The sequence below is a fragment of the Herpailurus yagouaroundi genome, unplaced genomic scaffold (genome assembly GCF_014898765.1).
Source record: "Herpailurus yagouaroundi ecotype Mexico unplaced genomic scaffold, PumYag 198, whole genome shotgun sequence".
Lineage (NCBI taxonomy): Eukaryota > Metazoa > Chordata > Mammalia > Carnivora > Felidae > Herpailurus > Herpailurus yagouaroundi.
In genome coordinates, this window is record NW_024412429.1 from 35,667,797 (window position 1) to 35,693,598 (window position 25,802).

At 36.8% G+C, this 25,802-nt stretch overlaps 1 protein-coding gene across 1 annotated transcript in view; it reads right to left on the minus strand.

The window, feature by feature from the left end:
* Positions 1 to 1,343: 1,343 nt before the first annotated feature.
* The window catches only part of LAMA2 (laminin subunit alpha 2), a 395,150-nt gene continuing 370,691 nt past the window's right edge, over positions 1,344 to 25,802 (minus strand). The window contains exons 61-64 of the mRNA XM_040449243.1: positions 19,104 to 19,257; positions 16,421 to 16,551; positions 14,284 to 14,506; positions 1,344 to 6,310 (exon numbers count right to left, since the gene is read on the minus strand). Coding sequence (XP_040305177.1) covers positions 6,153 to 6,310; positions 14,284 to 14,506; positions 16,421 to 16,551; positions 19,104 to 19,257 — 666 coding nt within the window. The 3' untranslated portion in view covers positions 1,344 to 6,152. The remainder of the gene's footprint in view (positions 6,311 to 14,283; positions 14,507 to 16,420; positions 16,552 to 19,103; positions 19,258 to 25,802) is intronic.

The window sequence follows — 25,802 nt, forward strand, 5'->3', positions numbered from 1 at the left end:
TGCTAACATTTTAATCAAAATAATATAAATTCTATATATTAGGATCAAACAAAAAGAATTTATCAATAAATTTGCTTTTACTATATATTTAAAGTGGGCATTGCTTTTATTTTTTATTTTTTATTTTTTAAAAGTAAGCATTGCCTTTAAAATTAGAAAAGTAACAATCTATTTCTCTCTCTCTCTCTCTCTCTCTCTCTCTCTCTCTCTCTCTCTTCCATCTTTAACTGTTAATATAGAAAAAGTTTGGCTGGCTTATTCTACACCTCTGAGAAGACTCATGAACTGTCACTTACTTAATTAAATAAATTCTGACAATTTTAACCCTGGAACATACTCTATAGAGTTTTGAATGCAAAATACATCTCAATGAAACATTGTCACCTAAAATTTGTAGTATCTTTTCAGTGAATTTTGTTTTGGGGCTCATACTTGATCTTGTGTGTTTTTCCTGGTCATCCTGTCTTAGTATGTATGGCATGTCTTTCTCCATCTGCAGTCAGCAGTCTCTAATGTTGATATTTCAGTTTTAGGGATGATTGCCCATTTCTCTGAAGTGCCCATCAGGGTACTTCTGATGAATTCTGTGTATGCTGCATAGCTTCTATGCATTTCAAGTAAGCCAATCCAAAATATACTCTCCAAATTTGGTCAATCTATTCAGATATGTCTTTTGTGTGTTTTAGCAATCAATTTGATTTCTGTTATATGTAAGATAATGGCTTTATTAGGAAATATTATATAATTATACAAAATCTTAATATGTGGATCTAATTGTTTTTAAGTCTTTGACTTATGTAATTCAAAAGTAACAAAATGATTAAAAGTGTATGCATGTCTTTATGATTAGATGTTATACACAAGAGTTTGAGTGTCAAAAGTTTAGACCACATTTCTGTAAAGGAATTTAAAAGTCAATAATTTATTTGGCCACAAACAATCTCCCAGTTCCAACATTACCACATCCCTAAGAGTGTGTGTGTGTGTGTGTGTGTGTGTGTGTGTGTGTGTGTGTGTGCATGTTGTGTGTAAAAGTGGAGGCTGGAGTAGCCGGGGAGAGAAATTACCAAGAAAAAGTGAAATAAAAAGCTGTAATTCTTAAGCTTTTTTTCATCTTAACATTATTTTAAATTTCTAAAATAATATTTACTTCACAAGAAATGTGGCAATGAAAACATACGCTTAGGGAATTGAGAAAATTCATTCATAAATGAACTCATTGTGTGACTTGGCTTTTGGTTTTGATTTAAGCTGGTCAGATTCATTCCTCCTCATTCATTGCCTTCTGCCCTGCTAAAGTATAGTTGTCAAAAGGTTAAATATTTATGACTCGCAGGCAAATATGTTGTGAATACACGTCAAAGATTTTATTTAACTCAATGAGGGAAGAAATAAGATGATGAACTGGTCTAAAGAGCATTTGAGAATCTATACACACACAGACATATACATAAAGGAATATTAAGATTTCTCAGTTCGATAAAAAATTGTTACCTTCAACCAGACAAAATTTATTTATATTTCTATGTGACAAAAATCTACAAGATACCTTTGACATTATAGAGTTATAAAATAGGCCAGTCAACAGAAACTCAAACCCAATACTGCACTGAAAGAACACCCAGGGATTTCTTTTGTCTAAATTCTGAATTTTTTTTTTTTTTTGATATCCATACCCTAATACTCTTAATTTTGGTGTGTCCATAGTCCTCTATCTACACTCACTCCCTTGGTGATCTCATCAGTCTTGTGGCTACAAATAACATCAATGTTCTGATGATTCCCATATTTATGCTTATAACTCCAGACTCATTATCCAATTGCCTATGGTACAGTGGTCTTAAGTATCTAATGGATAAGTTTAAAATTAATATCTAAAACCCATGACCTGGTTTTCCTATCTGTAAAAGGCCTACTTTGACTACAACCCCCCATCTCCAAATAATGCCTACTCTATTCTTTCAGATGCGTAGAAGTTATCAGTACTTTATTTTCTCATACTCCATAGGCCATCTTCATTTTGCCTTAATTACCTCTTTTGATCCCCTTCAGTCACATTTTAAGGTTGGGGGCTAAAAATCAACACATGAATTCAGAGAGGGGGAGCACATTTTATGTCATAACACTCTCACTTTGATAGAAACACTAATCTATCTTCAAAATATATCAGAATCTAATTACTTTTCACCACCTCCCATGCTATCACATTTTATATTATTAGGTATGTCCCTGAAGAGGGCTGAGCTCTAGAGAGACAACCTTCCCAAATAAAGCAGGACTTTGATTTGTCCAAGGATAAATTAGTAGTTCTCCAAACATGAAAATACAAACCAGGAAAGCTCTCCAGAGAGTCCATTCTGCTGAAAAGTTCAGTAAGTGGTGGTATTAAGAAGAACACTATTTCTTTGATTTATAATTACTATGTAGCTATTCCTAATATCCCCAAGCACACATAAAAACAACTTCCTCTCTTTAAGTATGTTGTGAATATTCTTTCATTTTTTTAGTCTCAATTTTTTGTGTTCATTTATGTAAGGGATAATGGTCACTGTTCAAAATAATGGATTTCTCTGAAGTACATGTCACTCTAAAGGAATCTGAAATATGTTGATGTTCTATGTATGTATGTATTTGTGTATTTATGCAGAAAGGCTCTGCATTATTTTGCTGGGACTTCCATGGCAACGTACCACAGACTAGGTGGCTTCCACAGTGGAGATTTATTTTCTCACAATGCTGGAGACTAGATTTCAAGATGTTGGCAGGGTTGGTTTCTTCTAGAGGCCTCTCTCCTGGGCTGGTAGATGGCTATCTTCTCTCTGTGTCTTCACAAGGTCTTCTCCCTGTCTGTGTCTTACTCCTTCCTTATAAGGACATCTGTCATGTTGGATTAGGGCTCACCCACATGACTTCATTTTTCCTTAATTACCTCTTTTAGATCCCCTTCTGCAAGTACAGTCACACTTTAAGGTATTGGGGGCTAAAACTTCAACACATGAATTTGGAGGGGGGGGGGGGCGGGAAGCACAGTTCATGTCCTAACACTCTCATTTTGACAATGGGCACACATTTCATGTCACTTAGGTTTCTGGCACAAATGCCCAAGAGTGAGCCTGAGTCACTAACCTGCATATCAAGATTCCAAATAAGAGAATTTCAGGCACAGCCTGGAAGATCCTTTCCCTTCAAGTGCCCCTTGGGTCTGAAGTATGTACTAATTTCAGTCAAGCAGATGAGTACAGTACAACAGGTTTGTATTTCTCTCTTGATTCAACAGAGATTAAAAGACATTGAAAAATGCTTTTGCAATCCTGCATTAGCAGGAAGTCATATCTTTTGCAAGTGGTAGTGAAAGACTATGCTCTGTACTTGGGAAAACTACTGTATTTTGTTTCCATAATAATTGTAGATACCAATTATATTCCCTAATGATTCAGTAAATATTTCACATAAAACTGAGATTTTTAATTTGTCAAAGTAGTCTTTTCCTCTGTTGCTAAGCAGAAAATCTAGAAGAATTCTGTAGTTGGAGACAATAGGCCAACTCAAAGAAGGAGAAAATAGTTATGATTTTTAAAACCACTAATTGAAACTTTGCCAGTGTTCTAGTGCTTTGGGTCTGAAATGTGCTCAGTTTCTTATATTCCATTGTCAGCTGTGCTCACCATGGTAACTTCAATAAAACTCCCTTCATAAATGTTTTTCTTCTGAAGTGCAAAGCACCTTCTTAAAGAAGGTTGACAACCTGGTAGGAGTGGGTGTTTGAAAAATAAATGAAAAGTATTCTGACTTCTTCGTGATTGCTGTGGGTGGAAGGAGGTGAGGAAATTATTGAGGGGATTAAGGTTGGGTGAAGGAAATGTTTTGCTTTGGGATAAAAATCTGATTATTGAGGTAGAAAATTAAAATATGCCGGAGAAACTTTTCCTGTTCATAAAATTTCCTTATTTCTCATCTTAGAATTTGGACAAGTTTTGTCCATACAAATTCATGATCCACTTTTGAATATGGATTTTGTCTGGGACAAATTTAGCCAATACCTCATTCAGTGAATTCTGCTTGGGTCCAGATCAGCTTTCTTGGGAATATTTTGGAAAACTTAACTAACGTGGGGCTTGAAGCACATCAACTCTCTCTGGGTTTGTTCCAGTTCCTCCCCCATAAAATAGGGAGGCAGTAGAAACCCAAGTTCTTAGCCTTAGTCACACATTAGAATCAACTGGAGATGTTCAGAAAATGCCAATGCCAGGGCCTTACTCAGAGACTATTTAAGGTCTGGGGTGATATACAGATATAAGAATCTTTTCTTTTTATACGTACCCAAGGCAATTTTAATGTCTAGCAAGCGATGAGAATCACTGTACTTACTGATTTCAAAGGGCCCTTCCAATTCTATCATTCTAAGGCATTCACCTACAAATCGACCTCAACAGGACTTGACTCTGATAGGATTATTAATTGAGTACCTTTGCTTTCAAATTTGTTATATTTCTTTCTGTTGAGGCTTCAGGAAAGAAAGGCATTAACTTTTAATTTAGGAACTTAGCATCTTTATTTCTGTTTATTCACTCATTTTCCAGGTAAGCACAAATCTTGTCAGTGTTCAGTGGAGAAGGAACATCCTCATTTTTAAAACACATTGGTTCTCAGAGAGTTTTATGACTTAACGATGCCTCAAAAGGCATTAACTTGATTTAATGTTATTTTTTTTTTTTTTTATGTGTGAGGAAATGGCCAAGACAAAGTTAACAACAATAGATTGTTAGAGGACTCTACAACTCTATGACATAGTGGATACTTTCTCTCTTTAGAACAGTGGTTCTCATTCCTGATGGAACTTTAGAGTTGCCTGGGAAGGCTTTTAAAAATACTCATGCCCAGGCTACATCCTAGGCTAAATCAAGCTTCCCCAGAAATTCCAAAATGGAGCCATGATTGAGAATTGCTTGATCTAGAATGAGGTTGTATAGGCAAATGATATCAAGCAACTGGCTAATGGTGAAATGCTGAGTGTATTAGCCATCTCCTTGATTAGAAACAGCACCTTCTTTCCCCTTGTGGATAGCACTGTCAAAAAGGATTATTTTTCTTTTGTTCAAATTACCATGTGAAGGAAGTCTGTTCTTTTATATGTTCGGCGTTATTAGACTACAACTATTTCTACTGAAGATGGCAAGTGAAACACTTCCTTCTTAAATTGATGAATAAAATCTAGGTCAGTCTTCTCAAAGACCCCTTTGAAGATGGTTGAAAGAGTGGATAAAAGAAGAACTAAACAGACTTTTTTTAAGGAAATTAATTTGTTAAGTCAAATTATCACTCAAAAAGACTCAGCAATGTACTTCTATTAAGTTTCTGGTTTATTGTTTCCTGGGAGGTAAAAATGCATTTCAGCATTATTCCTCTGTGATTGTGTATACTGTGATATTCACTGAAAATTTAAGGAGCCCATAGTCTCAGTAATACACTATCAAATGTGTGCTTAATTGTCATTCTGGAGCTTGCTTCTGGTGTCTCCCCAAAGCCTATAAATCATTATCAAACAAGAAAATCAAGTAATTAAGCTCTCTTGCCAGAATCTGATCTATACTCTCTAAATACATGCTCAGCACAAAAAAAGTATTCATTCATATGGCTAGTTAAACTCTCTAATAATAAACCTACATCAGGGAAATGATTTGCTAATGCTTTCTCAAACATAGGGAGTAAGGAGCTGATTTCCTCCCAAACATGCCAAATCCATTGTTGTTTTCAGTGGCCTGAACAGAAAGCCAAAGATGATGTACATGGAAAAGGATGAAAAAAGTTTTAATAGGAGTTAATAAAAACAATCAAAAAGTTGCATTCACAAATTACATCTCAGCTTTTCTTGAGATGACTTCAAGGCATGTTGCAAATTCAAAAATCTATGGTCAGTTGCCTTTCATCTTTAAAATCACACAAAACAAGCAATTATTTAGAATGAAATAATTGGTTTAATATTCATGGACTTAAGTTGAATTTAAAGTCGGTCTGGGCTCTGAATCAGTGCCATCTGAGTACAGAAATAATTCAATATACATGCACAAATTAGTTTTAATAACATACAGATAAGATATATTTCTTTTACTTGATATACTTATTTTGAAGGGCCTTTCTTGGAGTTAAACCTATTAGTTGGCTGGGCATGATACAGGTTGAACGCCCCATAGTTCCAGGGCCTTGGCAAAATTGACCTCCAGCGGCTTGCCTGTGCCTTTCGTGAGCCTCAGAGACCGGATGCAACCTCGGAACCTAATGTTGGTTGTCAGGCCAAACTGATTGAGGCCATCTGAAAAAGAAAGCAAAAAAGACTCAGTTTTGAAATGTGGCTTCCATGTTAAATGTATTTTTAAAGTTTAATTCCAGTGTAATTAACACACTGTATTACATTATTTTCAGGTGTAAAATACAGTGATTCAAGAATTCCATCTACAACCCAGCGCTCATCAAGACAGGTGTGCTCTCAGTCCCGTTTACCTGCTTCATCCATCCTCCCACCCACCTCCTCTCTGGGAACCCTCTGCTCTCTATAGTTAAGAATCGGTATTTCTGGTTTTTGGTTTTTGTTTTTTGGTTTGTCTTTCTTTCTTTTCCCCCCTTTGTTCATTTGTTTTATTTCTTAAATTCCACATATAAGTGAAATCATATGCTATTTGTCTTTCTCTGACTGGCTCATTTCACTTAGCATTATACCGTCTGATCTATCTATGTTGCAAATGACAGGATTTTTTTTCTTTTTATGGCTGAATAATATTCCATTGTATGTATGTATGTATATGTGTGTGTATACACACATATACACATATACACACATACATACCACATCTTCTTTATCTATTCATCTATTGATAGCCATTTACCTGCTTCCATAGTTTGGCTATTGTAAATAATGCTGCAATAAACATAGGGGTGCATATATCCCTTCAAATTAGTATTTTTTGTATTTGAGTATATACCCAGTAGTGTGATTATTGGATCATAAGGTAATTCCATTTTTAATTTTTTGAAGAACCTTCATACTTTTTCAGTGGCCACACCAGTTTGCATTCCCACCAGCAGTACACGAAGGTTCCTTTTATTTCACATCTTCTCCAACTCTTGTTGTTCCTTGTTTTTTAATTTTAGCCATTCTGACAGTGTGAGGTGATATCTCATTGTGGTTTTGATTTGCATTACCCTGGTGATGAGTGATATTAAGCATCTTTTCATGTGTCTGTTGGCCATCTGTATGTCTTGTTTAGAGAAATGTCTGTTCACGTCTTCTGCCCATTTTTTACTGGATTATTTGACTTTTGGGTGTTGAGTTATATTGGTTCTTTATATATTTTAAATACTAACTTTGTATCAGATATATCATTTGCATTCAGTAGGCTGTCTTTTAGTTCTGTTGGTTCTCCCATTCAGTAGGCTGTCTTTTAGTTCTGTTGGCTGTTTCCTTTGCTGTGCAGAAGCTTTTTATTTTGATGTAATCCTAATAGTTTATTTTTGCTGTTGTTTCCCTTGCCTCAGGAGGCACATCTAGAAAGATGTTGTTATGGCCCATGTCAGAGAAATTACTGTCTGTGCTCTCTTCTAGGATTTTATGGTTTCAGATCAGATCTTATATTTAAGTCCTTAGTCCATTTTGAGTTTTTTTTTTTTTTTTTTTTTTTTGCGTGTGTGCATGGTGTAAGAAAGTGGTCCAGTTTGACTCTTTTGCATGTAGCTGCCCAGTTTTCTTAATACTATTTGTTGAAGAGACTTTTTCCTAATGTATATTCTTGCCTCTTTTGTCAAATATTAATTGTGGATTTATTTCTAGGCTTTCTATTCTGTTCTATTGGTTCTATTGATCTACATGTTTCTGTGCCAGTAGCATACTGGTTTGATTATTACAGTCTTGTAATATTACTTGACATCTGAAATTGTGATACCTCCAGTTTCGTGTTTCTTTTTTAAGATTGCTTTGGCTATTTGGAGTCTTTTATGCTTTCACACAAATTTTAGGATTGTTGCAGTGGCTGGTGGGGCATGTGACTCTTGATCTCAGGGTTGTGAGTTTGAGCCCCACACTGGGTGTGGAGATTACTGACAAATAAAATCTTTTTTTTAAAAAAAAATTAGGATGGCAGTTCTGTGGAAAATGCAGTTAGCATTTTGATAGGGATTGTTTCAATCTGATGATTGCTTTGGGTAGTATGGACATTTTAACACTACTTGACCTTCCAATCCATGAGCATGGAATGTCCATTTGTTTGTGTCATCTTCAATTTCTTTCATCAATGTTTTATAGTTTTCAGAGTATAGGTCTTTCTCCTCCTTGGTTATGTTTATTCCTAGGTATATATTTTCTTGGTGCTTGTACATGGGGTTGTTTTCTTAATTTCTCTTTCTGCTGCTCATTAATTGTGTATCGAAATGCAACAGATATCTGTACATTGATTTTGTACTGCAACCTTACTGAATTCCTTTATCAGTTATAGTAGGATTTTTTTTTCTTTCTTTTTTTTTGGTGGAATTTAGGGTTTTCTATATATAGGTATCATGTCATCAAATAGTGAAAATTTTACTTCTTCCTTACCAATTTGGATGAATTTTATTTTACTTTATTTTTTTCAAATCTAATTGCAATGGCTAGGACTTCCAGTACTATATTGAAGAAAAGTAGTGAGAGTGGACAATTTAGTCTTGTTTTTGACCTTAGTGGAAAATCTCTCAGTTTTTCACCACTGAGTATGATGTTAACTGTGGGGTTTTCATACATGGTCTCTATGAACCTACTTTTGTGGTATGTTCCTCTAAACCTACTTTGTTGAGGCTTTTTATCATGAATGGATATTGTACTTTGTCAAATGCTTTTTCTGCATCTGTTGAAATGTTCATATAGTTTTTACCCTTTCCTACTTGATCGTGGTGAATGATTTTTAAAAATGTATTCTTGGATTCAGTTTGCTAGTATTTTGTTGAGAATTTTTGCATCTCATTTCATCAGATATACTGGCCTGTAGTTTTTTCTCTCTTTTGTAGAATCTTATTCTGGTTTTGGTAATGCTGGCCTCATAGAATTAAATTCGAAGCTTTCCTTCCTCTTCTATTTTTTAAGTTTGAGAAGACCATGTATTGATTCTTCTTTAAATATTTGGTAGACTTCACTTGTGAAGCTATCTGGTCCTGGACTTGTGTTTGTTGGGAGTTTTTTGATTATTGATTCAATTTCATTTCTAGTAATTGTTCTGTTCAAATTTTCTATTTCTTCCTGACTCACTTTTGGGAGGTTATATGTTTCTAGGAATTGATCCATTTTCTCTAGGTTATCCAATTTGTTTTCATATAATCTTAGTATTATTCTATAATCCTTGGTATTTGTGTGGTGTGGGTTGTTATTTCTCCTCTTTCATTTCTGGCTTTGAGTTCTCTCTCTTTTTTTTTCTTTGAGTCTAGCTAGATGTTTATCAATTTCGTTGATCTTTTCAAAGAACTAGCTCCTACTTTCATTGATCTTTTTTTTTTTTTTTTGGTTTGTTGTTTCTATTTCATTTATTTCTGTGTTAATTTTTATTATTTCTTCTGCTATTTTTAGGTTTGTTGTTGTTTTTCTAGTTCCTTTAGGTGTAAGGTTACGTTGTTTATTTGAGGTTTTTGTTTTGTTTTGTTTTTTTGCTTTTTGATGTAGGCCTGTATTGCTGTAAACTTCCCTCTCACAACCAACTTGCTGCATCCCAAAGATTTTGGACCATTGAGTTTTCATTTGTTACCATGTATTTTTAAAATTTTTTAATTTGATTTCTTGGTTGACAAATTTATTGTTTAGTAGCGTTATTTAATCTCCATGTATTTGTGTTTTTTCCAAATTTTTTCTTGTGGTTGATTCCTAGTTCCATTGTATTTGGGTCAGAAAAGTATGTCTGTGACCTTTTTAAATTTGTTGAGACTTGTTTTGTGGCCTAATATGTGACATACTGTGGAGAATGTTCCATGTGCACTTAAAAAAATGGTATTCTGCTGTTTTAAGATGGAATGTTCAGGGTGCCTGGGTGGCTCAGTCGGCTAGGCGTCCGACTTCAGCTCAGGTCAGGATTTCACAGTTCGTGGGTTCGAGCCCTGCGTTGGGCTCTGTGCTGACAGCTCAGAGCCTGGAGCCTGTTTCAGATTCTGTGTCTCCCTCTCTCTCTGACCCTCCCCCGTTCATGCTCTATCTCTCTCTGTCTCAAAAATAAATAAACGTTAAAAAAAAAAAATTAAAAAAAAAAGATGGAATGTTCTGGATCTATCTGTTAAATGCCTCTGGTCCAGTATGTCATTCAAAGCCACCCTTTCCTTATTGATTTTCTGTTTAGATAATCTGTCTATTGATGAAAATGGGGTGTTAAAAAGGGGTGTTACTGTACTATTAGTTTCTTTATACTTGTTATTAGCTTTTTAAATTTTTGTTATTTGGGTGCTTCCATATTGGGTGCATATTCACCACTGTTACATCGTTTTGTTGAATTTTTCCCTTTATTATTATGTAGTGTCCTTTTTTGCCTCTTGTTAAAGTCTTTGTTTCAAAGTCTATTTTCCCTGATATAAGTATTGCCACCCTGGCAATACTTTTCATGTCTATTTGCATGATAAATATTTCTCCATCCCCCACTTTCAATCTGCAGATGTCTGTTGGTCTCAAAAGAGTCTCTTGTAGGCAGAATATAGATGGGTTTTGCTTTTTTAACCATTCAGATATCCTATGTCTTTTGAATGGAGCATGTAGTCCATTTACATTCAAAGTATGTATTGATAGGCATGAATTTATTGCCATTTTGTTATTTTTTTTGTGGTTGCTTTTGTAGAGCTTTTCTGTTCCTTTCTTCTCTTGCCACCATAAGTTCTCTCACCATAAGTTGGCTTTCCTTAGTGATACACTGGATTCCTTCCTCTTAATATTTTGCATATCTGTTACTGGTTTTTGATTTGGGGTTACCAGTAGGTTTGTATATAACATCATCTGCATATGGCAGTTTGTATTAAGTTGATGGTCGCTTAAGTTTAAACCAATTTTTTACCTCTCCCCGCCCTGCACCCCCCCAAAAAACTACATTTTAGGTATATGGTGTCATACTTTACATCCTTTTATTTTATGACTCCATTGACTGGTATTTTTTACAGATACACTGATTTTTGCTGCTTTTGTGCTTTTTGTCATTTTAATTACTATGTGTTTTGGTGTGGACCTCCTTGTGTTCATTTTGTTGGGGGATTTTTGTGCCTCGTGGATCTGAATTTCTGTTTCCTTTCCCAGGTTTGAGAAGTTTTCAGTTATTCAGTCTTCAAGTAAATGCTCTGCCCCCTTTTCTCTCTCTTCTTCTTCTGGGATCCCTATAACGTGAATGTGATTACTTTTGACGGAGTCACTGAGTTCTCTACGTCTATTGTCATTTTGCATATTTTTTCCTGTCACCTGCTCAGGTTGATTACTTGCCATTACTCTGTTCTCCAGATTGCTGATTTGTTCTGCTTCCTCTAATTTGCTATTTACTCTATCTAGTGTATTCTTAATTTCAATTATTGTATTCTTCATCTCTGATTTTGTTTTTTCTCTCTTTGTTAAGGGTCTCAACATGTTCTCCACTCTTTTTTTCAAGTGCTGTATCTTTATGATAATTACTTCAAATTCTCTTTTATGGATATGACTTATTTACGTTTCACTTAGGTCTCTTGCTGTAATTTTGTCTTGTTCTTTCTTTTAGGACATTTTCCTCTGTCTCCTCATTTTGTCTCTCTGTTTCTGTGTGTTAGGAAAGTCAGCTAAGTCTAATGCCCTTGAAAGTGGTGGGTAGGCACACACTTTTAACAAGGTCGAGCTGGTCATCTGCCCTGAGAGAACGTGTCTCTGCTGCTGAGACCAGGCCAATCCACAAAACGCACATGAGCAAGGTGCGTAGTTTTAGCAAGGTGTGCATGCCGTCTCTGGGAGATGGGACAGAGGCCCTGTAAAACATGAGGTAGGGAGATGCAGTATTAGCAAGGTTTGAGCCTGGTTTTCTGAGGGAGGGGATCCACAGCGCCAACATCCAAGCAGGCTGGGCTGGAGGGGGTGGGGCTTGGTGTAAGCAAGTTAAGTAGGGAACAGTTCCGTCTGTCTGCACTACTTCCTGCAGGTGGCTGTGTGTTTGTGCTGGGGGGCAGGGGAGGGAAATGGTGCTTTCTGGCTTCTTTATTCGTGGGGGAGCCTCCCAGCAATCTCTGTCCCTCTGGGATAGTAAATAACTCCCCTCCCTTATGCCCCAGGTGTTTTGCAAACTGCTGCTGCTCTGCTGTTATCTCTGTGGGCTGTTCTTTGTGCTGTCTCTTGAAGGGTGGGGACTCAGTCTCTTACCACCCTTCTGGCTCTCCCAGAGACAAGTCTGTTGATTTTTTTTTTTTAAAGTTTTTTTTTTTTCAACTTTTTATTTATTTTTTGGGGGGACAGAGAGAGACAGAGCATGAACGGGGGAGGGGCAGAGAGAGAGGGAGACACAGAATCGGAACCAGGCTCCAGGCTCTGAGCCATCAGCCCAGAGCCCGACGCGGGGCTCGAACTCACGGAGCGCGAGATCGTGACCTGGCTGAAGTCGGACGCTTAACCGACTGCGCCACCCAGGCGCCCCAAGTCTGTTGATTTTTAAGGTTCCAGGCTTTAAGTCTTGCTGGTTGTAAAAGCTCACAAAATTTGGCCCCTCCTGTCTTCAAAGCCAGACGTTCCCGGAATTGCCTTCCCCATGTAGACTCCCCAGTGTGACTCTGTTTCTCTCCCCTCTGCATACCCGTGGCTCCCTCACTTCCACCAAGGGCCTGTGGTCCTTTAACTTCTCACTGAGTCTCTGCCCTTCCTACCTTCTTCCCTGTGGCCTCTTCTCTACATTTTGTTGTGGAATTTTTTCTTCCAGTCTTTTCAGTTCATTTCTGGATTCTTTATAACGATAACATGTGTTATCTAGTTGTATCTGTTGGATGAGGTGAGCTTAGAGTCCTCTCTGCCATCTTTGCTGAAAGTTTTTTAAGGGCCTGTTTTAGTCAGCTGTTAGCTTGAGATTAAATTGGAAGCCTGTTTTAAGTAAAGTTAGTGATTTTGTGCTTAGCTTCGCTAACAGCTAAACTTGTAAAGTTCCTATGGTTATGTACGCTGAAATTTGGAGACACGTAGAATTGTACATTTTAAGATAGCAAAGAGTTTGATTTGGAATGAATGAGTTGACAACTCTGATATATTATGGAATTTTATTTAGTGAAACAAATCAATTGATCAAATATTTTACTGAATTAGGATATGGGCTTTCAATGGTGACTTTATTACTTTCTTCATTGTAAAAATACATCCCAAAAGGTTAAGTAGGTTGAAAACTCACACAAAGTATTTTCTTTGCTGAGGAGACACTCCATTCTTTCAGTAGGCCTAGTAAGTGCTAACTAGGATCCCATTTCATAGACTCTAAGTGGAGAAATACATTACCTCCTTCAAAGTATCTTGGAGGGTATCCCGATTGAAGCAGAGGTAGGCCCTTTTCAAACCCAGAAGCAACTTTGGAAAAAGGAGCTCTGAATTGGTCCCCATTTCTCCTAAATCTTTCCCTCCATTAACCACTGCTGAATATATATTTTGCTTGTTTTATTAAGCAGAGGAACTTTACATGGGAACGGCAGTTTCTCTTGCCAACATGCTGAAAGACCATTCCAAGAGTCTGTGTTATTATAGTATTTAAAAAGAGGTGGTTGGGTTATTTCTCATCAAGTTGGGCACTCTTGTTTATGGGCACTTTAGGTAACTCTGTGGTTTATGTGCTCTACTTAATGTGCTGGACAGGGGTTTTGAATGCAGATTTATTGCTTAGGTTTCTTTGTAATATAAATATAAATGCTATAATAACCTAAGGGGGAAATTAGCTGTGTTTAACCCAATGATTTCCAGAACTTGAGGAAATAAGTTCCATAACAATTTATGATTCCTCTGGTATATTGATTTTCAAAAAATCAGAAAGAACACCAACTCTGACTGTTAAATGCCTCATATCTTTTATAAGCAAATTCATTTCCTCTAGCCCCCATCTCCTCATGAATGAAACTTCGGGGGCTATCATGTAAAGTTCAGCCCCATGTGGTTTATATAAGTAATATGCTCATTTTACACACTGGAAATTTCAGGTGTTATTTATGGGAGTAGATTCTAAAGCTAGGAAGTATACTTAAGCACACGTTCTTGGACATATTTATAGAAATATATAAATATTTTAAATCCACTAACAAATTCTTGCTGGGGTAGATAAGGCTCACCTGGGAATCCTCCAACAAACACGGGGTCATTTGTATCAGCTGATGTGGATGCCTGGTTGGGGCTCTGGGCTAACACCTGGTTCCCATCTACCGTCAGCTCAATGCGGTGTTTGATCTTGTTGGCTGTGACTTTATGCCATTGTCCATCACACAAATGCCCAGGGATCCCAGCATCATAGACAGCAGTGAATCGGCCGGCACCATTGTCCACATGAAACATAAGCTAGAAAATAGGAAATTGAACAGTCACAGATGGTTTCATTAGAAAGGTTTCATGATGGTTTGCATAGCAAAAATTGTTATGTCTCTAGGAAAAAGGCATCGGCTGGAATAGTTAGAAATGAACATATCTGAGACATTTTAAAAATTAAAAAATCTTGACAGAAATTAAAACACAGATTTAATGACCAGGAATCACAAAATATGTTCTTTGTTTGGAGCAAGATGTGTGAGACTAGTAATAATTCTGCTTTCAGAAAATGTGATATATGAGTCTAAGTGATAAAAAAAAGAACCTGATATACACAGGGACAAATTCTACCATAGATCTTTACAGAGTATGAGAGTTCTTAGTGAACCTTTATAAAATTTCTTAAAAGATGTTTAGAGTAATTCATTAATTTGATTTACAAATTCATTTTAGAGGATTATTGGTTTTGCAAAATGTAAGCTTTTGAGGTTTTAATTGTATGTATTCTTTTTTTTCCTTCATGGATTCCATTTTATATGCAGGATTGCGAATAACATAAATTACTTTTTTGGGCAAGCTTCATGTCACAGGTGCCAGAGACTTTCAGCCAGAAGGCCAGTTAAATTCTTAACAATGTAGAACTTAGATTGGAAGTTCATGTCTAATGAGAAAAACCTGTTTTCAGTAACACGGAACAGTCCCTGAAATTTGAGATGACAGAATTCTTTTGAAGCTGACGAAGAAAAGAAACATATTGAAACATTGAAAACAGTCAGTCTTGCAACACGTTTGACAAGGTAAAAGAAAAGACACGGGGTTTTTAAAAAGATGAAAAACTGCAATAGGTGAAAAGTTTGTAAACTGAACAGGGATGTAAAAACAAAACAAAACAAAACCTTAAGGTTTTACTCTATTGGGTGGAGTTTGTAAGAGCAGGACTTGGTGAGAAATACACATACGTTGTGATGGAACTTGATACTCTGACAAATTGATAGTAACTGGTTAAAAGCAGGCGATGAAATGAAGCGAACTCCAACAAGATGTAGTGAACGTGCTTGAAAATCTGGCAAAGCCATGAGTTGTTGCTTGTCTGTTCCCCCTTTCCTGCCTCTGTACTCCTGGATCTTTTTGCTTTATTGCCTTTGAGGATGGTTTGAAGATAGGAGGGAGAGTCTTGAGGTCACTCTGTGGTCTTTCTTCTTGGGAGGCGGCAGCAGTATACGAGTGGACATATGAACAGGGGTGAAGCATGAGTCCTATTTAAGAGCCAGATAGAAAACTTGGGCGACTCCTTGCTTTGCCTACTTCTCTTTACCTGCTGCCTTCAGTACAAAGTATATACACAGGTCATCCTGCGGCAGGTTGCTGTTCATAGGCAGGGAGGGACAGGAGAGGTGTTTGGAATTAGCTTATCCATTGTAAGCAAATTGGAAAAATAGATTATGTTGATATAAATTCAGTATAAATCAGTACTTTTTTGAAATGGTATCTAGATGATTTTTAAATAGAAATTGAGAAACTGATGTGTCAGTTGGCCATCTTGACTTCTGAGATGTGCCTACTGTGGTATAAGAGGCAAACACTGATTTTAGACAATCCAGGCCCCCTCCTCTTTTTCCCATTGGAACCTACAGTTTTACATACAGTGTATTCACAAAGAGGATATCAGTGTACTTTTAGCAACAAGTAAGAGCTTGAGATCTAAAACTATTTGGCCCATTATGTGTCAACACAATTGGCTTACTGTAGAATTAGCACACTTAAAGCTTACACTGGTCTACAGAATAAGTGTTGAAAACACACATTAGAGATAATCTAGATAGATGGAAAGATACAATCTAGCTTTCTCCCAACAAAGAATACAGCAAGGCTTCACAATGTAGATGTTCTACATATGAACAACAATATCATGAGGAAATCAGAAATATGTAGACAGCTGACACTCACCTTTTCATCAATCATTTCGACACCCATTCCATCCATTTTCTGGCTGCTGATTCCTAGAAGAACTCCAGTGGTTCTAGTTGTGCGGAACTCAAATTCTACAAGAAGGTCCAATCCCACTTTGAACCCATCAACTGTAAAATGAAGATTAAAAAAAAAAAATGTGGATTAGAGTTTAGGGATTGTTGATTCAAGTTTGTACAATGCAATGGTTTAGATCTCAATTCAGATATTCGTCAATTATAATAAGTTCCAGACTCTCCTATGGCCTATATTTCCACCATCGTATCATGTAACACTTTAAAGTTATTGCTTATTTTCTTGGTTGTCTTCCCTCCTAGCATGTAAATTCTGTGAGGGCAATTTTATTACTGTGCCTACCAAGGTATCTGGCACGCAGGGAAGTTTAATACATAGTTGTTGAATAATTAAATGGATGAACACACACGGAGATTGGCTCAAAGAATCCCATAACAATGCATGGTTCTTTTGGAAGTCTTACTGTTGGATTAGGTCAAGCATTTCAATGATTATTCAGTAAGATTTTACTAGGCTGCTCTAAGATTACTGTTTCCATTTTTTTTTTTTTTTTTTTTTTTAATAAATAAAGGAACTGTAAGCATGATTTTGAAAGAGAAGATTCTGGGACATAACTAGGTTTTTCCAGTTTATCCAAGTAAGTTTTTTCTATAATTTCCTATATTTGATTCATTGATTTATTTAATCTTTTAGGAAGTATTTAAGACATGCCTCTTAGAAACAAAGCCATTCAGGGGCGCCTGGGTGGCGCAGTCGGTTAAGCGTCCGACTTCAGCCAGGTCACGATCTCGCGGTCCGTGAGTTCGAGCCCCGCGTCGGGCTCTGGGCTGATGGCTCGGAGCCTAGAGCCTGTTTCCGATTCTGTGTCTCCCTCTCTCTCTGCCCCTCCCCCGTTCATGCTCTGTCTCTCTCTGTCCCAAAAATAAATAAAAACGTTGAAAATAAAAAAAAAAAAAAAAAAAAAGAAACAAAGCCATTCAATATGAACAGACCTAGAAAATATCAACTGCACGGAGTATTAGAGAAGAACTACAGAAATTTTATGCATGTCTTCTATTTATTAAGAAATAAATGCTATTTGTAATCACAGTTGCCTCCAATGAAGGGTAGTGTCTATTACGTGAAAAACTTATTGTTCTACTGAGAACCTTGATGGGTTGGGATGTGCAAAGGTGGGTTTAGAGCAGATTGTAAGAGAAAAAGAAGCTGAATTGTCCTGCAAAATAAAACAAAGTGCTTGTTTTTGTCCCTGAAAGGGAGAAGTGAGGAGAAGAAAGGCACAACATGAAACAGTTCAGCGGAAGACAGAGTGAATTGGCCAGGAAAAACCACAGTGATCAGGTGGCTGAAAAGGTTTTAAGGACAAAGATGTCAAAGGTTTAATTGAAGCTGTATGTTTTACAATGATGAAACCTTCTCCAATCATCCAAGTCTTATAAAGATTGCATTACACTGTCTGTTGAGGGGATGGGAGGAGTTGTTGGAAATTGGGGAAGTGGCTAATTTTCTGGTCCAGTTTGATCCAGAATGAAAAAAAAGAGCCCAGGCAGAATAGCAAGTCAATAAATTAACTGCAGACCCTGAAGCTTGCCATCAAATTTGACCAAGAGAATGCTAGCCATCTGTGAATTTGAAGAAATCTTGGGGAAGGCTTTGGGTTTTCTCTGCACATGGAATGTAAGGCTCATCATAACCACCAATATTTAAATGTTTAACAAAACCTGTGTTTATCTGTTTTCTGCCTCAGCTATAGGTGAAGTTTCCAAATTACGCTTTGTCTGAGGGCTCTGGCCTTCCATCTCTGAAAACCTTTGTATGTGAGCATTTATCTCACCTTTTAAATCCTAGCTCAAATGTCAATTTTCCCATAAAGCCTTTCCTGATTTCCCCAACCAAAATTAATGTTTCTTCTAAATATTCACAGAACCTTGCTTATATATCTTCTGTAGTTTTAAATCATATGTACTTGACTTGTGATTTCTGAGCGCACTGAATCTTACCTATTAATAGTATATTTTTTGAAAAAAGAAACATTTACTTCTGTTCCCCATGATAACTTCTATACATTATGTGCTCATTAATTTTTTTCTAACTCTAGGACTGAACAGTCCATCTTAAAGTATGTTAAGGTCTTTTTTGTTATACATTTTATATTTTTCTTTCCAAATTGTACATTTACTATCAGTGATCCAGACCTGTCCTGGAAGTGCTCATTAGTAAGGGACAGATGCCTAAAGTCAGGGAAAAGTGCCAATCGTCATCACCATCGATGAGAAATGGGTACCAGTATGTGTCTGTCATGGGTATGAGTGGGAGCTCATGACATGGAGTATTAAAAGAAGTTGAAGAGAGGAAGAAAGAAAAATGCTACCTCGTCTTCAGAAAGGTAGGGAAAACTGAAAAGTAGATAAATTACATGTATAAACATATGGCCCTTCTTGTAGAATTACACTTATTTTTTCTATTAAATCTCACAATAAGACACATTAATCTTTAAGAGACTTTTTGTTATTACTACTATCCGTTTTTATTTCTGGTTTAAGTGTACTAATTTAGGAAATCCAGAACTTTTATTTTTCCATATAAGCCAGAAGTTAATATTTGGACCTATTTAATATTCAACAGGAAGAAAATGGAAGTGCCTCACCTGCTTTGGCAAAACCTGTTCCATCAAAATATGTTCCTTTCTGAGCATTAGCAAAACACGTTCCAACGTGGAAACTGGAGGTTGGTTGTTCAAGATCTACAGGGGCCTCCGCCATCTGAAAATTCCTGATGCAGCCATCAATGCTGTAGGTCACCTAAATATTCAGGTCAGACAAAAACAAATAGCAGGTTTTAGCAGAAACTTTGCCTTTATATGGAATTCAGTAATTTGTGGGGATGCTCTGTGCTTGTAATCATCACCCAGTTTCCTTAAGACAGCCCCAAACTACCTAAATCTGTACCATCATCCCAGGCTTCACAAAATGGGCCCACAGAATCCTCTGTTGGGCTCCTCAACTAGGATGTATCTAGCCTATATCTAGATTGTTCTGATATTCTAAATAGGGTACATTGTGATTCTCATGGGACCACTGGTTTGGCAGACCTATGTGCCCCATATGAATATCATAACTTTTCATTAGTTCCTTATGCTGGTTCTGGTCCAGGATGGTGATGTAGAAAGAACCTGAACTTACTGCCATGGACACACCAAATCTGTACCTATTGATAAAGCAATTCCTCCTTTAGAAGAATTGAGGGCCGACTGAATAGCTTCTGCACAGCAAAATGGCAACCCCTGACTCAATGAACGGCAATGGGAAGGGATAGTACTGAGGGACTGAGAGGAGATTCATCTGACCTGGGGCACAGAAAAAGAGCAACTAGTATATAAAAGGCTCAGCCCCAGAACCCTGCCAAATGGTGAGGGAGCTGCTGGAACTCTCTGGGTCAGACAGGCTGGTGAGAGCAATGGTTTATGTACTTCCTCCACCTTGATAGCATGGACCATGCCAGGGTCCAGGCACCCCAGCTGGCCTATTGCCTGTGAGCCCCAGCCCCGTAGCTTATACCAGCGCCAGCTGTCCCAGCAAGGCAACCCCAGAATGGTGCACACTGGGACACTCCTGTTCAGTTCTCCCTACAACTCCAGCCATGACACCAAGGTGACACAGGAACAATGAATGCTGGAACACTCCAGACCCATACTACCTCAGCTCCAGATGGCATTCTGTGGCAACCCTGGCACAGAGCACTCCAGGACCTCCTGACTGATGCCTGTTTTGGCCCCAGCAGCCCCAGCAGGGGGCTCCCTGCACTGAGTGCCCCATGAACCTCCAGGCCATACATGCCTCAGTTTCAGTTATTACCAGGGTACCCCTTGCAGGGAGCACCCCAGGATGCCCCAGCCCACATCCCACTTCAGCTCTAGCCACCCCAGAAGGGCATCCTCTGCAGAAGAGTCCCCAAATACCCCAGCTTATACCCACTTCTGTCCTGCCAGGGTGCCCTCTGCATGGACGGCATTAGGAACCCCTGACTTGCACACACTTCAGTTTTAGCTGTCCTGACAAGGCACCCTCTATGCAGAGCCCCAGGACCACCCCAGCACATGTCCAGTTCAGTTCCAGCCAATCTACCAGGCAAGCTCCAGCACAGAGTGCCCTGTGACCCCCAGCCAGGAAGTCACCAGGCACACATAGCCTGCACAGGGGATGACCATACCACAAGACTGTTCCTTAAAGTTTAGGAGAAGTAGCTTTTCCACTTAATTCATAGAAACAAACACAAAATCAAGCAAAATGGAGAGACAGAGAAATATATCCCAAACAAAAGGCAAAACTTCAGAAAAAGAACTAAATGAAACAGATAAGCAATATGCCTAGTAAGGAGTTCAAAATAAATGATTGTAAAGATATTCACTGGACTAGAGAGAAGAGTGGAAGAATTCAGTGAAAACTTCAACAGATAGAAAATATAAAAAGGAACTAATCAAATTTGAAGAATATAACTGAAATGAAAATGTATGAGAGGGAACAGATTACCAGCTGTAGAAAAACAGATCAGTAATCTGGAAGATAATAATGGAAAGCACCCAAGCTGAACAGCAAAAAGAAAAAAAAAATAATTTTTTAAAAAGTGAGAAAGAGAGTGAGCATGTGAGAAGGGGAGGGGCAGAGGGAGAGGAGGGGGAGAATCCCAAATAGCTACAGGTTGTGAGCACAGAGCCTGATTGATATAGGGCTTGATCTCATAAACTGTGAGATCATGACCTGAGCTGAAATCAAGAGTTGGACTTTTAACCAACTTAGACACCTAGGCACCTTAAGAAAAAAAGAATTTTTTAAAAAAAATGAGGATAGGTTAAAGGATCTTTTTGACAACATTAAGAAACAAACATTTACATTATGGGGGTGGCAAAAAACTTCCATAACCTAGAAAGAAAATAGACTTCCAGATTCTAGAAGCACTGATAGTTTCAAACAAAATGAGCCCATGGAAGTCTACACAATGGCATATAATAATTAAAATGCCAAAGATTAAATATAGAGAATTTTAAAAGCAGCAAGAGACAAGCAAACATTTATGTAAGAGGGAAATCCCATCAGGCTAGCCGTTGATTTTTTAGTGAAAACTTTACAGGTTAAAAGAGAGTAGCCTCACATATTCAAAGTATTGAAAGAAAAATAAAACTCACAACCAATAATACTGTACCCAGCGAGATTATTCAGAAATGGAGGAGAGAGAGTTTCTCAGACCAAAAAAAGTTGAAGGAGATCATCACCACTGAAGTGGCCTTACAAGACATGTTAAAAGGACTTCTTTAAATAGGTAAGGCCATGATTAGATGTCAGAAAATAAAAAGATGTAAAATATGACAACACATACATAAAATGTGGAGAGAGGAGTGAAAATATTTTTCAGTATGTGTTTGAATTTAAATGACCATCAGTGTAGACTGCTATATCCTTAGGATGTTATATGTGAGCCTCATGGTAACCACAACTCCAAACATTTAATAGATACAAAACAATAAAGAGAAAGAAAGCTATACATAACACTACAGAGTCATCAATCACAAGGGAGCAAAAGAATAAAGGTTCAGAGAAGAACTACAAAAACAACCAGAAAGCAATTAACAAAATAGTAGTAAGTACAAACTTATCAATAATTACATTAAACATAAATGATCTAAATGCTCCAATCAAAAGACAAAATGGTAGAATGGATTAAAAAAAGCAAGATCCATCTACCTGTTATATAAAAGTGACTCACCTCAGACCTAAAGACACAGGCTGAAAGTAAAGGGATAGTAAGAGATATTCCATGCAAATGGCAGCGAGAAAAAAAAGCCAGTGTAGCAGTACCTATATCAGACAAAAAAGACTTTAAAACAAGGAGTGTAACAGAGACAAAGGCATTAAACAATAAGGGATGAACCCAACAAAAGGATATAACAATTATAAATACGCACATAAAGTACATAAAGAAGATATTAACAGACATAAAAGGAGAAATTGACAGCCACACAATAATAGTAGGAGACTTTAACACTCCGGTTCCATCAATAAATGCATCATCTGGGATGAAAATCAATAAGGAAATAGCGTCTTTGAATGACACACTAGAGAGATGGACATAACAGATATATACAGAACATTCAATCTTAAGTTAACAGAATACACATTCTTTTTAAGCACACATAGAATATTCTCTAGGATAGATCACAGGTTAGGCCACAAAATACGACTCAAATTGAAGAAGACTGACATCATAGCGTGTATCTTTTCTGGTCACATGGTATGAAACTAAAAATCAGTCATAATAACAACAAAAAACTGGAAAAACATGTGGATGCTAAGCAATGATAGTAAACAACGAATAAGTCATTGAATAAATAAAAAAAAATACATGGGGACAAATGAAAACAGACAAGGTGAAATCAGTTCTAAAAGGGAAATTTATATTAACTTATAGGCATACCTCAAGAAACCAGAACAACCTCAAATAAATAATCTAACTTTATACATAAAGGAACTAGAAAAGAACAGACAAAACCAAATGTGAGTAGAAGGAAGGAAATAATAAAGATCAGAGCAGAAATAAATGAAAGAGACAAAACAATAGAAAAGATCAATGAAACCAAGAACTGGTTTCTTGAAAGATAAACAAAATTGATAAACCTTTAGCCGGATTCATCAGGGGAAAAAAAGACCCAAATAAATAAAATCAAAGATGGAAGATAACCACCACCACCACAGAAATACAAAGGATTATGAGAGACTACTATGAAAAATTATGTGCCAACAAATCGGGCAGTCTAGAGAAATGATTCATTCCTAGAAACCTACAATCTTCCAAAACTGAATCAAGAAGAAATAGAAAGTCTGGACACATAAATTGCTAGTAACAAAATTGAATGGGCAATCAAAAAACTACCAACAAACTAAAGTCTTAAACCAGGTAGCTTCATAGTCAAATTCTACCAAACATTTACAGAAGAGTTAATACTTATTTCCTTTAAACTAGTCTAAAAAGTAGAAGAGGAAGGAAAGCTTTCAAATATATTCTATGAGGCCAGCATTACTATGATACCTAAACTGGACAAAGATGCCACAAAATAAGAAAACTACAGGCCAATATGTCTGATGAATATAAATGCAAAAATCCTTAACAAAATATTAACCACATTCCACAATATATTAAAAATGTGATCAAGTAGGACTTATTCTGGGGATGCAAAATAGTTCAATATTCAAAAATCAACAAGATACATCGCATTGAACACAATGGAGAGCAAAAATACAAAAATCATCTCAATAGATGCAGAAAAAACATTCGACAAATCTCAACATTTGTTGATAAAACCATTCAACAAGGTGGGTTTAGAGGGAACATACCTCAATATAGTAAAGGCAATATGTGAAAAAGCCAGAGCTAACATTATACAGAAGGTGAAAAACTGAGAGCTTTCCTCTAAGATCCAGAACAAGATGAGGAAGTCTATTCTTGATACTTTTATTCAATATAGCACTGAAAATCCTAGCTGCAGCAATCAAGCAAGAAATAAAAGGTGTCCAAATTGGTAAGGAAGAAGTTAAACGGTCACTATTTGCAAATAACATGATAATACATAGAAAAACCTTAAAGACTCCACCAAAAAACTACTAGAAGAAAGAATGAATTCAGTAAAATTGCAGGATACAAAAATAACACCCAGTACTTGATAAAATTTCTATATACTAATAACAAAGTAGCAGAAAGGGAAATTTAGAAAACAATTCCATTTACAATTGTACTGAAAAGAATAAAATCCCTAGAAATAAACTTAACCAAGGAGGTGAAAGGCCTATACTCAGAAAACTGTAAATATCCGATGAAAGAAATTGAAGATGACATAAATGGAAAGATATTCCATGTTCATGGATTTGAACAATTAATATTGTTACATAAATATTGTTAAAGCAATCTACAGATTCAATGCAATCCCTGTCAAAATACCAAAAGCATTTTTCACAAAACTAGGACAAATAATACTAAAATTTACTGAAATAGCCAAAGCATTCTTAAGAAGGAAGAAGCTGGAGGTAACACAATTCTAAATTTCAAGGATACTATAAAGCCTTAATAATCAAAATTATGATACTAGCTCAAACACAGACACACAGATCAATGGAAAAAATAGAGATCCCAGAAATAAACCCACACTTATATGGTCATTTAATCTACAACAAACAAGGTAAGAATATACAATGTGGAAAAGACTGTTTTTTTTAACATGTGGTGCTGGGAAAGCTGGACAACTACATGTAAAAGAATGACACTAGACCACTTTCTTACCACCATACATGAAAATAAACTCAAAATGGATTAAAGACCTAAATGTGGGGGGCGCCTGCATGGCTCAGTTGGTTGTGTCCAACTCTTGATTTCGGTTCAGGTCATGAGTTCGAGCACCACATCCAGCTCTGCGCTGACAGTGTGGAGCCTGCCTTGGATTCTTTCTGCCCCCTCTCTCTGCCTCTTTCTCTCAAAAAAAAAAAAAAAAAAAAAAAAAAAAAAGACCTAATTGCGATACGTGAAACCATAAAACTCCTAGAAGAAAACATCAGCAGTAATTCCTTTGACCCTGGCCTTAACAACATTGTTCTAGACATGTCTCCTCAAGCAGGGAAACAAAAGCAAAAATAAACTATTGGGACAACATAAAAAGTTTCTGCACAGCAAAGGAAACTATCAAGAAAACAAGGCAACCTACTGAATGGGAGAAGATATTTGCAAATGACATATCCAATGAGGGGTTTACATCCAAAATGTATAAAGAACTTATACAACTCAACACCAAAAATAACCCAACTAAAAAATGGGCAGAGTATATGAATAGACATCTTCCAAAGAAGACATACAGATGGCTAACAGACACATGAAATGACGCTGAACATCATTAATCATTAGGGCAATATAAATCAAAACCACAATGAGATATCTTCTTTCATTCTCAGAAAGGCTAGAATCAAAAAGACAAGAAATAACAAGTTTCTGTGAGAATATGAAGAAAAAGGAAACTTTATACACTACTGTGAACAAGGGGAATGAAAACTGATACAGCCACTGTGGAAAACAGTATAGAGGTTCCTCAAAAAAATTAAAAATAGAACTACCATATGATTCAATAATTCCACTCCTGGGTATTTACCCAAAGAAAATGAAAACACTAATTTGAAAAGATACATGTTCCTCTATGTTTAATGCAGAATGATTTACAACTGCCAAGATGAGGAAGCAAAGTAAGTATCCAAATGGACAAATGGGTAAAGAACACGGTATTTATATGCAATGGAATATTACTGAGCCATAAAAT